The 17,704-nt window shown below is 44.2% G+C and overlaps 1 protein-coding gene across 1 annotated transcript; it reads right to left on the minus strand.

Moving 5' to 3' along the window:
• Window positions 1-7,960: 7,960 nt before the first annotated feature.
• On the minus strand, window positions 7,961-12,438 carry LOC123451970 (calcium-dependent protein kinase 28). The gene is made up of 7 exons (XM_045128540.1): window positions 11,281-12,438; window positions 9,969-10,112; window positions 9,711-9,863; window positions 9,447-9,562; window positions 8,806-8,973; window positions 8,485-8,709; window positions 7,961-8,394 (listed from the first exon to the last, which is right to left on the minus strand). Exons 1-7 carry the CDS (start codon window positions 11,873-11,875, stop codon window positions 8,233-8,235), a joined length of 1,563 nt encoding a protein of 520 aa, XP_044984475.1. The 5' UTR covers window positions 11,876-12,438; the 3' UTR covers window positions 7,961-8,232.
• Between the last annotated feature and the right edge of the window lie 5,266 nt (window positions 12,439-17,704).

Below are 17,704 nucleotides of genomic sequence, written 5' to 3' on the forward strand. Positions count from 1 at the left end.
CCGTAGTTCACGTCCGCTATGCGTAGATCTTCCCCCTCTTATTCTTGTACTCGTAAGTTTAGCCACCAAATATATGCTTAGCCGCTGCTGCAACCTCACCACTTAACCTTCCCTCACCCATTTAAGCTTTGCTAGTCTTGATACCTTTGGAAATGAGATTGCTGAGTCCCCTGTGGCTCACAGATTACCACAACACCAGTTGCAGGTACAGGTAAAGGTTACCTGACGTGAGCGCGTTGATTGTACATTTGGAGTTGCCTCTTCTTCTTCTTCTTCATCGATCTAGGATGGGTTCCAGGCCGGCAGCCTGGGATAGCAAGGATGGACGTCGTTCTTTCTTTTCTCGTTTGTTTTCGTCTGTAGTCGGACCCTGCTCTTACTCTAGATGATTATGTAATGTACTGATGTGACTCTGATGTAGCTTGTGGCGAGTGTAAGCCAACTCTTTATATATCTCATCTTTTCAGTACATGTACTTGTAACGATATCCATTCTTGCGACACGACGAGATGCGCTTCTATCCCTGACGAGGCCCTCGTGCCAAATTGAGGATAGGGTCGCATCTTGGGCGTGACATCGATGTTCCATAAACCTGAGTAAGAATCGATCAGCTCCGACACCCATTGCAAGTGAGAGTTCCAAACACGCGAGGGGGTCATCGAAGCAAGGGTAGGCACCCATTTGTCTTCCCAAATAGAGATGGAAGAACCGGTACCAACACACTTGATCAGACCAAGTTGCAGAGCCTCTTTGCCGGCAATAATCGCTCGCCATGTAGTTGAGGAGCTTCTCGGCGCCGTGGCCTGCAAGAAATTTCCATCTGGGACATACTTCCTCTTCAACACACGAGCACAAAGCGAGCTCGGGTTAGTAGTTAGCCTCCACCCATGTTTCCCAAGTAGGGCAATATTGAACAGTTCCAAATCTCGAAAACCCATTCCACCTCGTTTCTTCGGTTCAGAGACCGCATCCCAGGACAGCCAGTGCAAAGACCGCCGATCAACCGATGAGCTCCACCAGTACTTGCCCATGATCGATACCAGAGACTTGCAAACTTTCCTTGTTAATTTGAAGCACGACATACTGAAAGTGGGGATAGCCCGTGCCACCGTTTTTAACCTAATCTCCCGCCCCACACAGGACAGCATGCGTTCCACGCCTCCTTGCAGTTTTGCACGTATCCTTTCTCTGATGTGATCGAACGTTCCACTTGTGACACGGCCAACCACTGTCGGGAGGCCCAGATACCTCTCACTGAAATCCTCGACCCCAATGAGCAGGGATAATTTTACTTGCTGACGGACCAGTGCAGGAGTGTTGGGGCTAAAAAATATCGAGCTTTTCTCCTTGTTCATAGCTTGTCCAGAGCACTCCCCATAGATCCTCAGAATATCATTCAAACGATTCCCACTCGATTCCGATGCTTGCATAAATATCAAACTATCGTCGGCAAACAAAAGGTGATTGATCCAGGGCGATCGGTAGCTCACTCGGATCCCTCGATCCACATTCGGGCCGCCGTAGTGATTCAGTAAAGAAGTGAAGCCTTCTGCACAAATAAGAAAGAGGTACGGCGAGATAGGATCACCCTGACGTAAGCCACCAGTTGGGTTGAAAAACGGGAGCAATTCCCCATTTACCCTAACTCAGAACCGAACCGAAGTCACACACTTGAGCACAAGCCTAACAAAACCCTGGTGGAACCCCAGCCGTAGCATGATGGCCTCCAGATAGTGCCACTCCACGCGATCGTACGCCTTCATCATGTCTAACTTAACCGCGCACACCAAATTCTTCCCAGTCTTGCGTCGCCTCATAGAATGCACACTCTCATATGCAATCAACACATTGTCAGTAATCAGACGGCCGGGAACGAAAGCACTTTGATCCTCCTCTATCACCTCATCCAGACAGGCACGTAGCCGATTAGCTATAGCCTTTGCTGCAATTTTGTACAGAACCGGGCACAAAGAGATAGGGCGGAATTGTGTGATACTTTGACGGAAAGGAACCTTGGGAATCAAAGTGATGGAAGTGTCATTCGTACATGTCGGTAGTTCTCCCCCATTCAGAAACTCCAGCAGCGCAGGCACTATATCTTGTTTCAAAAGCTGCCAGTGCCTCTGAAAAAACCCCGCCGTAAAACCATCAACTCCTGGGGCTTTTGATGGCGCCATCTGAAAGAGGGCATGCTTGATCTCCTCCACCGAGTAGGCTTTCATCATCTCCCTATTCATTTCTCTTGATACTCGTGCAGGAACCGTCTTCAACACAGCGCCCATTGGGTTGACCCCTCGTGAGGTATATAACTCCTGATAGAAAGACAATATTTCATGTTGGATCTCATTCGGTTGTGCACATCTTGAGCCATCTTCTCGCACTAAATGCTCAATCTTATTAGTTCGTTTACGTTGGGAAGCTTGGGCTTGGAAGTAGCCAGTATTCCTATCCCCTTCCCGGAGCCATAGCACTCGAGAGCGTTGGCGCATCCAGATTTCTTCCTCTTTAAGAGCTAATTTGAGCTGGTCTGTGAGCGCCTTCTCCTCCAACGACGGGCCTCTCCCCGCTGAGCGTGAACGCAACCGATTGATTCGCTCACACAGTTGGCGGATCTTCCTCGAAAGACATCCAAATTCCTTAGCCCCCCAAGTAGATAGATCTCTTTGGAGCTTGTGCAAGGCTTGAGAGACATTTAGTAGTCTCTGCCCACCGTCACCACACCTCCAACTGTTGATAACCAGCTGATCATAATCCGCATGAGTCTGCCAAGCATCTTCATAACGGAAAGGCGGGCACCCCTCGATCTCAAACCAGCCTCCTCCTTTACGCTCACCATCACAAAGCAATAGTCAGACTCAACGGCCGGCACATGCCTTACTGTGATAGACGCAAACAAATCAATCAAGGCCGTATTGCCGAACGCACGATCAAGACGTGCTTTAACATTAGAAGCCCCTGCTTGGGCATTATCCCATGTCTAATCTGCCCCAATCCATCCCAGATCTTGGAGCAAACAATCATCCATCGCCTCCCTGAACTTGAGCATCTGTCTCTCAGGACGAGCCGACCGTGAGAAGTGCTCAGAACCTTGCAAGGTTTCATTAAAGTCACCAATGCACATCCAGCCCTCATGCTGAACTGCAAATAGGGTTCGTAGTAAACTCCAGCTTAAGTGTCTATCCTCAGCTCGAGGAGCACCGTAGAAACCCGTCATACGCCACTTTTTGTTGTTGGACCTTCGCCGCACCCATACATCGATATGGCCAGCACTATAACTCATCAGATCTACCTCAAAATCAGTTGTCCAGAACAAGCCTAGACCGCCACTGAGACCCACACTGCTAACTGCAAAACATCCTGCAAAACCAAGCTGATTCTGCAGACATTCAACTCTAACTGTTGTTATCTTCGTCTCCACCAAAAAACAGAGCCCGGGCACTTCCTGCTTCACAATGTTGCGAAGCTCACGAACTGCCCCGGGGTTCCCAAGCCCCCGGCAGTTCCAGCTGAGGCAGCTCATTGGCCCTGGCAGGGCTGACTCGCAGCCGCTGCCGAAGATTCTGACGAAGTTGGAGTAGGCCTCTTTTTCTTTGTGTCTCTCTCCACGATCTCATCATTGCACTCATTCTTTCCTTCTTCATCAACCATACCCTGGGGCTCCTCATGAACCCCGCACACCATCGCGTCACCATTCTCTGTTAGGGCTAGGAGAGGTTTCACCACCGGTCTATACGTGTGGGTAGCTTGAGGCACACCCTTGCGCTTTTGTTGAACTGGTGCTTTCACCGGGGAAGTAACCTCCACCCCCTCCTTTTGCTTTGAACTTGAAGCCCTCGATTCTCTGGTACTATTCTGGAAGCTAGTTTTTGGTTGGTGCTCGCCAGAGTTCGACCTCCTTCGGTCATCAGATGCCCGCAGGCTAGGCTTGAAAGGCAGCTCTCCCTTCTCATCCTTGGTACCAGGTGCAGGGCAGAAGGGATCGGCATGACCCAATCTTCCACACGAGAAGCAAAAATGCAGGATGTGTTCATATTCAATATCATATTTGTCCGTACTCTTCCTCTTAGCCGAGTCTATCAAGATCCATCGGCGGAGTGGTTTCTGCACCTCAATCGACACACGAGCTCGAAGAAAACCACCAACTGGATCAATCTGGACCACGGACGTTGTCTTATCAATCTGCTGCGCAATCGCCAGCCCCCACTTATTGTTTCGGAGATTATATGGGAGATTAACGACGCGAACCCAGACGGGAAACCTGTCGAACACCAATTCCGAAGGTTGCATGTGTTCCTCAAAATCCTGTGGAATAACTGCATGTTTGTTGATATGCCACGGAGATCCTTCCCACACCCGGTCACGATCCCTCTTGGACTCGAATTCTGCTGCAAACATGTTCTCTCCCAAGGATCTAAATATCAGACCCCGCGGATTCCCCCAGGCCGGGCGAAGAGCACTCTGAATCGTTTGGATGTGCAATAGGTTACGAAACAGAACCTTCCCCGCAATCAACCACTTCTGTGGTGATCCCTCGTCGGAGTCATCAATGATCAATGGTGTCGCCTCCTCCTCCGAGATGTCAAGCTTTCCTAGAGCCTCCTCCATCTGTGCTCGGGCCGAGCACGGGTATAACATGGAAATCCAATATCACGTCCGCGTGGGGCAGTTTGCTCATGGGAGTACGTACTCCTCGCAGTACCAACCTATTTTTCCTAAATGTATCATAATTTTATGTTCCGTAAATTTTATTTTATTACATAGTAAACAAAGAACGTGAGAAAATGTATGATGACCATAAAAAATATTTTATGTTAGGTAAAATTACAAACATAAAAATATATTCTAAGATATACGTCACATTTTTTGAATACATTCCAAACATTTTTTCTCTAAATACGTGGCGAATTTTCTAAAAACATATGTTGAATATATGTGTTGAAGATTTAAACAAATATTTCTATACATTTTTTTAAACACGTCAATCATTTTCCAAGACATAAAATATGTATTGAACATTTTCAAATTATGGTGAAATTTTGGAAATTCCTGTTGAAAAGTTTAAGATGCTTGTTAAATATTTTTAAACAATTTTTAACCTATCATGAACATTTTTTAAAACTAAATTATCATATTTTTAATGCATGTAGCGGTTTCTTAAATGTCATGAACATTTTGTTTTTCATGGTATGAAGTTTTTTCAAAACAATGTGCAAACAACTTTTTTACAAAACACGAACGTCGTTGAAATGTGCGGTAGCATTTTTAAAATGTTAAGAATTGTCTTGGTACAAAACATAAAATAAATAAGAAATGAAACAAAACAGGGGAAAACGAACATAAAAGACTAACTAAACAAGTGAATTAACAAACGAGTGACTCTCTATTGGGTTGGCCCACTTCGGTCTCCCCTTAAGGTGACACTACGGTGCAGCTATCTATAAGTGAGGTATAGAGGCACCCCATTTGTTATTCTCTTTGTGTGTGTGTGTGTTTAATATGATATTTTCAAATTTATTTAGAACTATCCCATTAATTAATTCTATTTGTTAGTGCTTATTTCCCCTCTATGTTGAATTATAGGGTTGCCGCGTCCTTTGTCAGTCTCATGGACTTGGCACGAAAAACAAAGTGAGCCTATTATTTGAGGCAACTATGAGCATCACATGTGAGATCATTGGGGTATTTTTTGCATTTAGCGGTCCCACAACACTTTCAAACAAAATATTTCAAGGCATTAATTTTGTACGGCTCGTCGGCACGGTCCAATAAGTCAGAAAACATCTCAAGTGATGTCCATATTAAATAATAAAGCGTCTTTTTTTAAAAAAAAAGTGATGTCCGTATTCAACTTTCACGACCTAAATACTAAACATCGCGCCAAGACAAACAAAACATTAGGAAGATTTTAAAAGACCCCATCCAATTGGAAGCCTTTGAGTATGGATGGAGGAAGATCAATGGAGGAGAACGTCAACTTGGTCATTAAGCATTATATCCATCTGCAATGGAAGCCAACCATAAAAACGTCCATCCTACAGAAAGCACATTGCTACCACGCGTCATACACTTTGAGCTCCATTCTCCAAGATAAGAGGGACTTTCAAGGAATAAGAAAAACACGAAAAACCGTCAGCAATCTTTGGGATGCCATTGGGCTGACGTTATTGCCTCTATTACATCATCGTGGTCATCATCTTCCCCGATTCTCTATTTCCCGATATGTTCTTTCATTTTGGAATGTAATCTTTTGTGTTTTACTAATACAATAGAAGGCGGCTTAATTGGTCAACAAAACTTGTTGATATAACCTTGTGAATATTATTTTAAGGTCTCAAGGGATAATCCGCACAAACAAACAATATGAAGGTTTATGTAGTTTAAAATTTAGTTGTTCTTATAAGATTCTTTTGTTGTGGAATAAAATCTTTAATTAATAATTATTTATTCATTATTTGTTTTTAAGCTAAAGTTTAGAGCATTATGTTGTCTGAGTGTATATCAATCAGGATAAAACTTGTTTGTTTATTGTCCAAAAAACTAAAAGAGGATGTATGTTTGCAATCACTGGTGTTTGTTTTCAATCTATTGACATATGCTAATGTTTACATCAGAAGTTTTGTCCAAATGAATCTCACAAGTGTCTAAGATCGGATTGTTTTTTTATTTAATTTATTATACATGTAATTTAGAGCTTGCAAAGATGACCAATGAGACAACAGAAGTTTACATTAAAGTTAATTATACCATTTGGGCTAAGTAATACTCATGCAATATTTCAATCACGAATGTATGCAACATTAGCTCCTTACGTAAGAAAGTTTGTCATTTCTGACTCACAAAACCCGTAGCTACTACTACAACTCCACACCGGTTTCAAGAGCAACAATAGATTTGAAGCAAGTCCACACATGCTGCACCTTATGCATCCCCCATCCTTTTAATTCTCAAGTAATACTCCTTTTAAACTTGTACTAATTTTGACACGCGTAGAGCATCTTCAACAGTCCCCCAAACGCTGTGTGTGCAAAAACCCTTTCACAGCGTCGAAATACGAAATTAGTGCGCTGGCTCTAGCGGCGGCGGCAAAATATTGCGCGCGCGAGTAAACTCAGTAGGTGTTGACAAAATCTTCAACGGCATCATGCGAAGATATGTGAGGAGGCACACCGAAAGACATGTGTCCATCCGGAGGTTCTTCCATACCTCCCATGAGAGACGCAAAACCCATGCTTCACATGCCCCCCCTTCCCACACGGTTGCTCTAAAGCCATTCGCGCCTCCCATGCCCCCATGGTAGCTCCGAAGCCACCCATGCCTTCCATAGTAGCTCACATGCCTCCAATGGCCATGCCTCGTTTTTGGATCAGCACTTCTTCTCGGGCAAGCTTGACGTACTCCTTTTGTTGCTCGTCAAGGGTAGATGTGCCCATGATGAAGAACAAGTACTTCTCTCATTCCAACAATCTAGTGCGCTCCTCCATGGCCAATTTCTTCTCCTCCAATGCCACCTTCCTTTCCTCGGCCGCCACCCTTCTCTACGGTGGCGGAGGGATCGCGGGCGTAGGAGGGGTGAGGGGGATGTTAGTGCGGCTCTCCATCGGACGGTTTTGACGGAGTCGGCACGGGCGGGGTGGCTGGAGCGGAGTGGCAGCACGAGCGCTCGAATGTGCAACGCATGATAGCGGGCACATAAAATATGAGACGCGCGATGCCGTTTCGCCCCACGCTGAATCATTTATGCACGTGTGCGTTTTTTACGTCTTTGCTGGAGCGGCTGCACGCACAATAAAGTCACTTTTTTCAACGCGGCATTTATATAGGACGGCTGTTGGACATGCTTTTATTTTGAGACGAAGAGAATAACTCACACTAGTACAAATTTGTCTCTATTACAAGCACATGTTTAAAATATAAGCCATTAGAATATACGTACGGGACAAAATCAATAACTACCTTAACGAAAAATCCAACAATAATTCGTGCATTAAAAACAAAAGTTGATACGGATACAAACATAAATTTATCATCATAATACGATAAGCAACTTTGGCATGTCCAACACCTAAATTTTTGTTACACTAAAAATACCATAATATGCTTTGCTCAACTATTTAGCACTGCTAGTAACATTCAACAGCGTCCCAGTGGTCAAACTATATCACTTGTTCCGATAGATCCAGGTGAAAACTTCAGACAGCAGTATCTGGAAAGCAGAACCCTCTCATATACGAGTTAGGTGGTTCCACCGGGCCTCAATATTTCCCCGAGATTCACATGCAGGCTGTTCCTCATGGTTCTCCTTCCTGCCCCAACAGTCCCACTGGTCCCACTGGAGCCACCAGCATTACCCTTTCTCATCATCGCCGCAAACTCACTGTAATCAATTTGTCCATCCTACAAAATTATTTATATGTCAAGTGATAAGTATATTATAAGTCACAGCTGAGAAGAATGAAGTTGAAAAACTATGCTAAAAATACCAACATTATTTTGATCCACATCCTTGATCATATCCTCTAGATGAACGTCAGAAAGACCAAATTTCTCGCATGCTTGCGAGAGCTCATCAATCGTTATAAAGCCACTTCCATCTTTATCAAAGAATGCGAATGCTGACACCAAATTTTCCTCCCTCTCCAGTTTATTCACATGCAGTGTAGCTGCTAAGAATTCACCATAGTCGATGGATCCACTGTTGTCAATATCAGCCTGAAAAAGATGGATAAAACTCAATGGTGCGTACTGCTATCTAAAAAGTGCTGGGCTGCAACTATGAACGACGGACTCAACAAGACTAGCACTTACCGCATCCATCAAAGACTGGATTTCTGGTTCCATTAGATCAGATCCCACCCTTTTCAAGCCATCCCTCAGTTCTTCATAAGTTATTGTCCCACTATTGTCAGTATCAATCATTTTAAACAACTCTTTTAAGCCACCGATCTCCTCCTCAGACAGACTTTCAGCAATGACCTGCAAGAACACAAACACGCTTGGTCTGTGAAAACATCAAGGTACAAGATAATTCGTGTTGCACTTTGCTGCCATCTTTATTCAGCAGTTGCAAAAATATTACCGCATTATTCCGCAAGATGCCACTTCACCAAGAGTCCAAGCGAACAAGATCGTACAATCATACAAATCACAAAGAGACAAGGCCCACTGACAATATTGGTACACAATAATATACACTTCTTATTAAAATCTCAATTTTCTTCATTGCATATGTGCGATAGTTATGAAACAAATCTCACTTGAGACTTCCATTTTCATTGAACGCATTCTAGTCTTAACTGTTCGTATTTATAAGAGAAGTGTCAGAAAAAGGAGGCGATAAATATAATGTTGTAATAGAGCACTAAGTCTACTGAAGCGCTATGACAGAGTAATGAATTTAGCATGCAAAATCTGCTACACGTCACTAACAGGATAAAAGGTTTCCATACCCTCAATGCCATCTTCTTCAGCTTGTTCATTGCAGAAAAGTGTTTCAGCCTTGACAAAACAGCAGAATCAATAGGTTTGTCAGGTGCAACAGAATCATCAACAATCCATGGATGACCTGACATGGGCAATACGATTGCTATTAGTTATTTCAGATAATGGAAGGGAGAACCTCCCCCGCCTCTGCATCCGGAGATGCATGCAACATTGTTATTATTAGTAAAAATACACTTATGTGACACAGGGAAGGACAGAGCAAGACTTACATAGAACCTCATGAGCAGTCTGTCTCTTTGTAGGATCGCGGATAAGCATCTTACGAACTAGATCTTTAGCACTATCAGAGATACTAGGCCATGGTTCAGATTCCAAGTCAAGCTTACCTCGCAAAATCTGCTTGAAAATTCCTGTTTCGCTTTCTGAGAGGAGAAAAGCAGATTTGACCCACTCAAACATGGTAATGTTGGCAAATGATAAAAGATCTAGACCTAGCAATCCAATGGTTGGAACAGTAAATAATCCACCTGCCCAAAATGGCGGCACACCACATAGTAAAATGTACAGAATCACTCCGGCACTCCAGACATCAGCTTCTGGACCATAGCATTTTAGAAGCACCTCAGGTGCAACATAATAGGGACTTCCAACAACATCTGCAAATTTATCTCCTGAAAAACGGGAAGGGAGAGTTTTTATTGTCAACGAACTTGTAGTGCAGGTTCTATTAATCATTTCGACCGAAATAGAATAGTGGACCGCATTAACTCAAGATTCCACTAACCAGACACTAAAAAGGACAGGACATACCCAGTGCCCACACAAGGTGGGGTCTGAGGAGGGACTAACCAGTCACTATGCACCAAATTAAGCATGGCAGTGCAGGTGCGAATTTGACATTCTGTTCTACTAAAAAGAAGGGCAGCCCGGTGTATGTAGCTCCCGCTTGCGCAGGTTCCGGGGAAGGGTCCGACCACCTTGGGTCTTTTGTACGCAGCCTTTCGCTGCATTTCTGCAACAGGCTGTTTCTAGGACTTGAACCCGTGACTTAATGGTCACAAGGCAACAGCTTTATCACTGCAACAAATTCTGTTCTACTAGCAACAAAAAATTATCTTCAAAAAATAATAATCACTAAGTTGTCCCACAAATCCTCAAATACACATTTAACAGCCTAAGTTAAGTTGTGGAGTTCTCATGAACTAAGGTACTAGTGGATTACTTAGCCGCGCACTGAACTTTGGCATTCTGTCAAAAAGAGAAATTAATAGTACAGTAACACAAGAGTAAGCACATAGAGCTAGATGTCCAGCGCATGTAAACCCATATATCCAAAGATTTCTATGACCATTCAGACCAAAATTGTTAATATTTCCTAGCAAAAGTCAATAACTGGAAACCACTTTCATAACCCACAAATTGTACCACATTTGAACAACATAAATCTTGATACCCATTTACCAAACTTGTCCTCTAATACAAGCTAGAATTACTTTATGGCGATCTTATAAATTTCCATCAGATGATTGGGCAACATTACAAACACTTCAAAGATCAAAACAGTCAAACCACAGGGATTCACTGCCCCCTAGCATTTACAGTACTCCAATGGGAGGAAGTAGCATTATTGTTTTTCCGTCAAACTACCATATCATATTGATTTTTCGTCAAACTAGGAGATATAAACCATATGGATATTTTCACTCCTCGGCTGAGCAACCTATTCAAATGGCATATTGACAAGGTTGCTGTATACACCAAGACCAATTTAATACCAAGTGCATCCCTAATTGTTGGAGTATCAATCAAATCAAATACTTTAACGAAATAGCAACCAACCAGGCTTGTAGAAGACGGAAAGCCCAAAGTCTGTGGCCTTGAGTGGGGCATCCTCGGCCGTGCTCGCAAAGAGGAAGTTCTCCGGCTTGAGGTCTCGATGCATGACACCGAGCGAGTGGCACCCCTCTACCACCCCCACGATCGTCCTGATGAGCTGGGCAGCGGCACGCTCGCTGTAGTGCCCCTTGGCCACGATGCGATCGAAGAGCTCTCCGCCGGCGCAGAGCTCCATGACAAGGTGCACGAAGAGGGCGTCCTCGTAGGCGCCGCGGATGCGAACCACATTGGGGTGTTCCGACAGGTGATGCATGATCTGGATCTCGCGCCAGACATCCTCGTAATCCTCGCGGCACAGCAGCTTGCGCTTGGGGATGGACTTGCACGCGTACTCGCCGCCGTCCTCCTTGGCCACGCACAGGTACGTCGTGCCGAACTGCCCCTGCCCCAGCTTCTTCCCGATGCGGTAGTGGTCGCGCACGTTCGCCGTCTTGTGCGGCAGCACAGACGCCGGCCGCCCCACCGACGGCGCCGTCACCGGAGGCGGCAGCCGAACGTGCGCCTTCTCCCTCCCGGGGCCTTTAGGGTCCGGCTGCATTGGCGTCGACAGCTGTGGCTCTCCACGGGATCAAGAACCGTACGGCCGCCGCGGAAACCCAAGCCTCCCTTCCCACCGATGCGAAATGGAAGTTGTCTCCCTCCTCCGTCTTCCTAGGAAATTTACAGGGATTGCGATTGAACAACTCACAAAAGGATTGGATCTTGGAGCGGGCCCTCCTGCCTTGGGGATTCTTGGCGGAACAGATGATGATCAGAGGCTAATGAAGGAGCTTTACGGGAGGTTTATGACGGCTCCGCCATCCGAAGAGCGGGGAGAAATGTGTAGCGATGGGATTGCTCTGCTCCTCTTCCTGGGTGGATCCTTGCAGGAATTCCAGGTGAGGCCGGTCACACGCGAAGATTGAATTCTCGCTTCATGCGTGGTTGTAAATCTATTGGCTCCGATGGCTCGTTGGGTCACGGGGTCGATTGGGCTTGCACATGGGGATGAATTGTTCGGGCATGTGGGGGAGCATAGCGATGGTTATCTTATTCTCTTCCGTGAGAGGGATGGAGGAGGGGGTGGAAGGAAGAAGAAGGCAACCGTGGTCGGAAACTTCTATTCCGAGCCTTTTTTGTTCGGAATCGTTTCCCACCCGGGCGTCCCCTGATGTGCGCGGCCCCTTGCAACATTTTTATCATCCGCGCGTTTTTTCGGTCAATGAATGCAACATTTTTCATTTAAATATGTTGCAACATGCGTCATTTTTGCTGCAAGCGTTTTTTACAATATTTTGTCTCAGTAAAAAAGTTGCATATACGTTTGGTTGCAACTCTAGTTCGTCGGATTTTTTGTTACAATCGATGTTTTTTACTTTTTGCTATAACCGTGTTAATTTTTGCTACAACCGGCATCATGTTTTGCTCCAACCGTTCACTAAAAAGTTGCATACACGTCACGTAAATTTTTGTTACAACCGGCGTTTGACTTTTGCTACCACGTACCATCAGCTTCGTTTTTTTGCTACGATCACGTAGATATTTTTTTTTTGCTATAAATTTTGTTTTTTGTTGCAACCGTTGAAAAAATTGCTGCATGGCATCGAAATTTTGCTGCATAGGGAGAAAAATATTGCATGCGGATCTAACGGTGCGGACGACGCGAGGTTGGTGGATCCTGCGGCCCGCGCGCGGCCGGCCGAAAATCTAGACCGGCGCAGATCACCCCCCTTTTTTGTTTCTGATATTCTCTTTCCTAAAGTAGTTACAGTTATGTCAGAAAATGTATTGGGGCAATTTGAGAAAATGCCACATCTTGGGACTTTGCTTTCATAACATACCTTTCTTTTTATAAGATTATATAGCACACGTTTGAGGGATAGATGTATAAAATAACACGAACTGATTTTTCCCCTACTATTTCACGTCTAGGATCATACCTTATATTTGTTAGGACGAATTTGCCTCTAGGTCGTTTACTGATCATATGAAACGATCGCAGAACGAAGCATCATGCCGGCTTGCCGCACCTTATCCCGGCGCCGCCGCCTCGGCATGCGAGCTCCCTGGCAAGCCGGGTTATTAACCGGCCAGCTCCACACGCCCGTACATATGCAACGTGTCCCCTGTCCAAAAGTGGTTGCTCGTTGCCGTGTTGGAGATGCGCTTAGTGTACATGTTGGCTACTCCATCAGTTGTAGCAGCTCGTTTTTCTGGTTGTTAGGACGAATTAGCATATGGGTTAAATACTACTGACACACACTAACAATTTTGCGATATATATAATTCAAAATTTCAACATAATTTTCACCTAAATTTTTTGACATGACATCTCTGTATCTTTGTATCATATATTTAGCCAAATCACAAGAATATACATATTTGAAGCATAGGGTGAGCCCTTGTTTGAGAAGTTGCATCCAAAAACATAAAGTAAATAATCATCTCAGTTCACATACGATAAGATCACAAAACAATGAAAAACAGATTTTCAATCGAAAAGCATTGACTTCTTGAAGAAGTGGCATCAACTTCATGCAGATCACTAAACACATAACAAAATCGCAAAATGGCTACACTACTTTTCTCTTTCTTGGCGTAAGCTTTTTTGCGGACTTCACAGTTACTTTGGCGGAGAAGCGGGAGTCTCTGTTTCCAAACAAAGTTACCTACATAATACAACAATTACATGTATTAGAAAATAAGACCAATATTATGCACAATTCAAGGAAAACATCAGATTTGTTTTCACCTCCTTGTGATTGAAACATGGTTGCCTTGTAGCATGGCCAACAAAGATGTACCTCTAGTAGGGCTATGAAGAGATGATTGACTACAGAAAAATGCATGGTTTAAAATAAAAACATTCCACGTTTGTAGAGATATTGAAGATAAGCCAGAAAATTACCTCCTCGTCATAGGTCGAGGGCTAGCTTGCAAGACACCCAATGTAGACATCCCTCCAAGAGGGCTACGAGGGGATGATCGACTACACAAAAAACATTGTTTAAGGTAAAAAAATGCCACATTTGTAGATTTATTAAAAATAAGCCAGAAAAAATAACCTCCTCATGATAGGTCGAGGGCTAGCTTGTGGGACAACCAATGGAGACACCCCCAAGAGGGCTACAAAGAGATGGTTGACTACGGAAAAAATGCATTATTTAAGATAAAAACATGATACATTTGTAGAGATATTAAACATAAGCCAAAAAATACCTCTTCGTCATAGGGTGAGGGCTGACTTGTGGGACATCCAATGGAGACATCCCTCCAAGTCGGCTAGAAAGAGATGATTGGCTGCATAATATGTAGTTTTGAGAAAAAATATCTTACGCCCACTTGAGAAATTAAATAGAAGCGCTATTTTTTACCTCCTTGTAACAGGACGAGGGCTGACTTGTAGGAGAGCATGAAAGTGCGTTATATCGACTAGAGGGGGTGAATAGGAGATTTTTAGAATTTCATCACTGAGGAAATTCCTCTTCAGGAAATTCCTCACTGATGACTAACTTACAGCGGAAACAGTAAAGGATCAGACGTTCAAACGTTCACACCATCAGTATTTCAGAGTGAAGAATGTGAAAACAGATTGCACGGTAAGAAGGCACACAAAATACAGATGATGATTAACTATAGTGAAGAATTTGGGTTGAGGAAATTCAGAGAAAGTCTTCAGCAAATTCTTCAAACAATCACAGTGAAAGTCATCAACACATAATACAGAGAAAGTAAAGAGTTGAGGAATTAGAACCCGATTCTCAGAGAGGATAGTCGTTGATGACCCAGTTCCAACTGCTGTGGCAGTTGTACATCTGGTTTGGAGCGGCTTGGTATTGAAACCAAAGGACACCCAGTCCCGGGACACACAGTCCCTACCGTATTCTCCTTGAGCTAAGGACACACAGTCCTCGCCCAACACTTGTGGTAAGTCTTCAGGGCAGACTTCCAAACCCTCACAAACTTGGTCACTCGACGATCCACAATGAACTGCTGGAACGTTCTAGACCATGACGCTTAACCGTCTGGAGGATGCACAGTCCTCAAAGGTAAAAGGCTTCAGTCCCACACAGGAACAACTTCTTCAGTGATGCTCAATCACTAGGTTTGGTTTGTGGTTTCGGTGGGTGGTGTATTTCCTCACTGATGAATTACTCTCGAAGACTCTGAGGAATTTGGGTTGCTCTTATGACAAGTGTCAGTTTCTAACGGAGCAGCCAACCAGCTAGTGGTTGTGGGGGTGGCTATTTGTAGCCTGGGAGCATCCCGACATGATTTGACACTAATGCCCTTAAATAATATGACCGATGGAGTGGATAAGACCAGTGACTTGGCGTGGTTATCGAAACGGTCAGAACCCTCAACTGTGAGAGTCCTCATGTCACTCATATTCCTCACTTGAGGATTTTGGTAGGATTAGGCTTGGGTTGAGCATCATGAGGAAATCCATTCCATAGTGTTACTTTGACCCCCTTAAACAGTATGGTGTTCCTATTTATCAAATGCGAAGAAAGTAAAACAGAAAGCGTAAATCTTCACACTTCAAATTCTTCAGAATGATTTTCTTCAGGAACCACCGGTCTTCTCAATATCAGTATCTTCATGAGGAATATCAATTTCATCGCAGATTCTTCGTGATTCATTTCTTCAACTTCAGACCAATTTCTTCAACTGAAGATATACATTTTTAGGGGTCGATATTCTTCAAATATCTCAAACTCCTCAATGACTTATAGATCATGTGTACACTCAAAAACACATTAGATACTTAACCTATAAGTCTTCAAACCACCAAAATCACTAAGGGGCACTAGATGCACTTACAATCTCCCCCTTTTTGGTGGTTGATGACAATTAGGTTAAGTCTTCAACAGGGATAAAAAATATGAAGTGTACATACTCATTTGAGGAATTTGAAAACAAGATTCAGAGAGACTCCCCCTGAAGATGTGCATACCTTGAGGATTTTACTCTTATAGCAGATGCACATTGATGATTTATATCATGGAGATCTCTCCCTGAGTCTTGTAAATCATGCATACATATAACATATCATATGAAGAAAATGGAGATGCATGATGGCAAATGGTATCTGACGAATTCCAGCATGCGTGCATTAAAACTTTGAGGAATAAGCATGCGAAGAAAACGTTCAAAAGCGTCAGAGTACCATTGGGCTTAAGTTACAACTCATTACATAAAAACTTCAGAAGAGCCGAGAGTTTGTAACTTAAATATAGTTCATGAGCCCCAAAAATATCCCGCTTGAAGACTAACTCTCGAGTTTCTCCCCCTTTGTCATCAAGTGACAAAAAGGGACAAACTGAGGACTAACGCCCGTGAAGACTTCATTTCTTGGCGGTTGAGGAAGAGCCGTGACGCTTCTTGGGAGTAGTCTTCTTCCTTGGGCCGGTTGCTGTGTCGAGTTGTTCCTCATCAGATTCAGCAGTGCGGAATGAAGAAAAGGAGCTGTCTTCAAGGTCTGGCACTGGAATGGGCCTGAACTTCCTCTTGGGAGGCCACGGCCAGTCAAAGTCCCACTCAAAGTCCATTTCTTCAAGCTCAGTCTGAGTCTTCAGATGTGCAAGTGTAGCCCAGGTGCGATCGAAAACCTCATGCAGATAGTGATGGTTAATCTTCACAGAGTTCTGTTTTTCAGTGAGGGTTTTCACAATGGCACCAAACTGGCGTTTGACCCATTTGTGGTTGCGATCCACCTTCTGGTGAAGACTGAGGAGGAGCTCTCTGGTGTTCAGCACGCGAGGAGGAACTGGGCTTGCTGGACGAGTCTCAGTATCGTCCCATGAAGAATATGCTTCTAGCTCTCTGAACTGGCCATCAAGGGGCCTGTTGCCTTCTTCAATCACAGATTTTCCTTTTCCTTCAATGGGCTCAAAAGTCTTCTTGTTGACCCGGATAGGAGGCATATACCCAACATGGTTTTGACAATCAGAATGAAAGTTGATGCCTGTCCTTGTCCTGATGAATCTCATGATCCACGGGGCATAAATCTTGTGATCATAGGGGCACATGGCATTGTCGGCCAAAGTCCTCAAGAAAAAATCATGGATATTAATTGGAATACCGTGAATGATGTTGAAGAGGATATTCTTCATGAGGCCTACAACATCTTCTTCATCGTCATGGCCTTTGATTGGCGCGAGCACACTGCAGAGGATTCTGTAGACAGACCGGGGTGTGTACTTGAGCTCGTGGACGAGGAAGGTTTTTCTTGAGGGTTTTCCTGCAGCCAAAGGCTTCATGAGGACTTCCATCATACCATTTGGCAGCTCACGCTCACCATAAAGCTTCACTGCCCCATCTGAGGGAATTGGTACGGGCAGTTCTCTGAGGAGTTCAGAAGCAGGAGCTTTGTAGTGAGTATTTT

This window comes from Hordeum vulgare, chromosome 5H (genome assembly GCF_904849725.1).
Source record: "Hordeum vulgare subsp. vulgare chromosome 5H, MorexV3_pseudomolecules_assembly, whole genome shotgun sequence".
NCBI classification, from domain to species: domain Eukaryota; kingdom Viridiplantae; phylum Streptophyta; class Magnoliopsida; order Poales; family Poaceae; genus Hordeum; species Hordeum vulgare.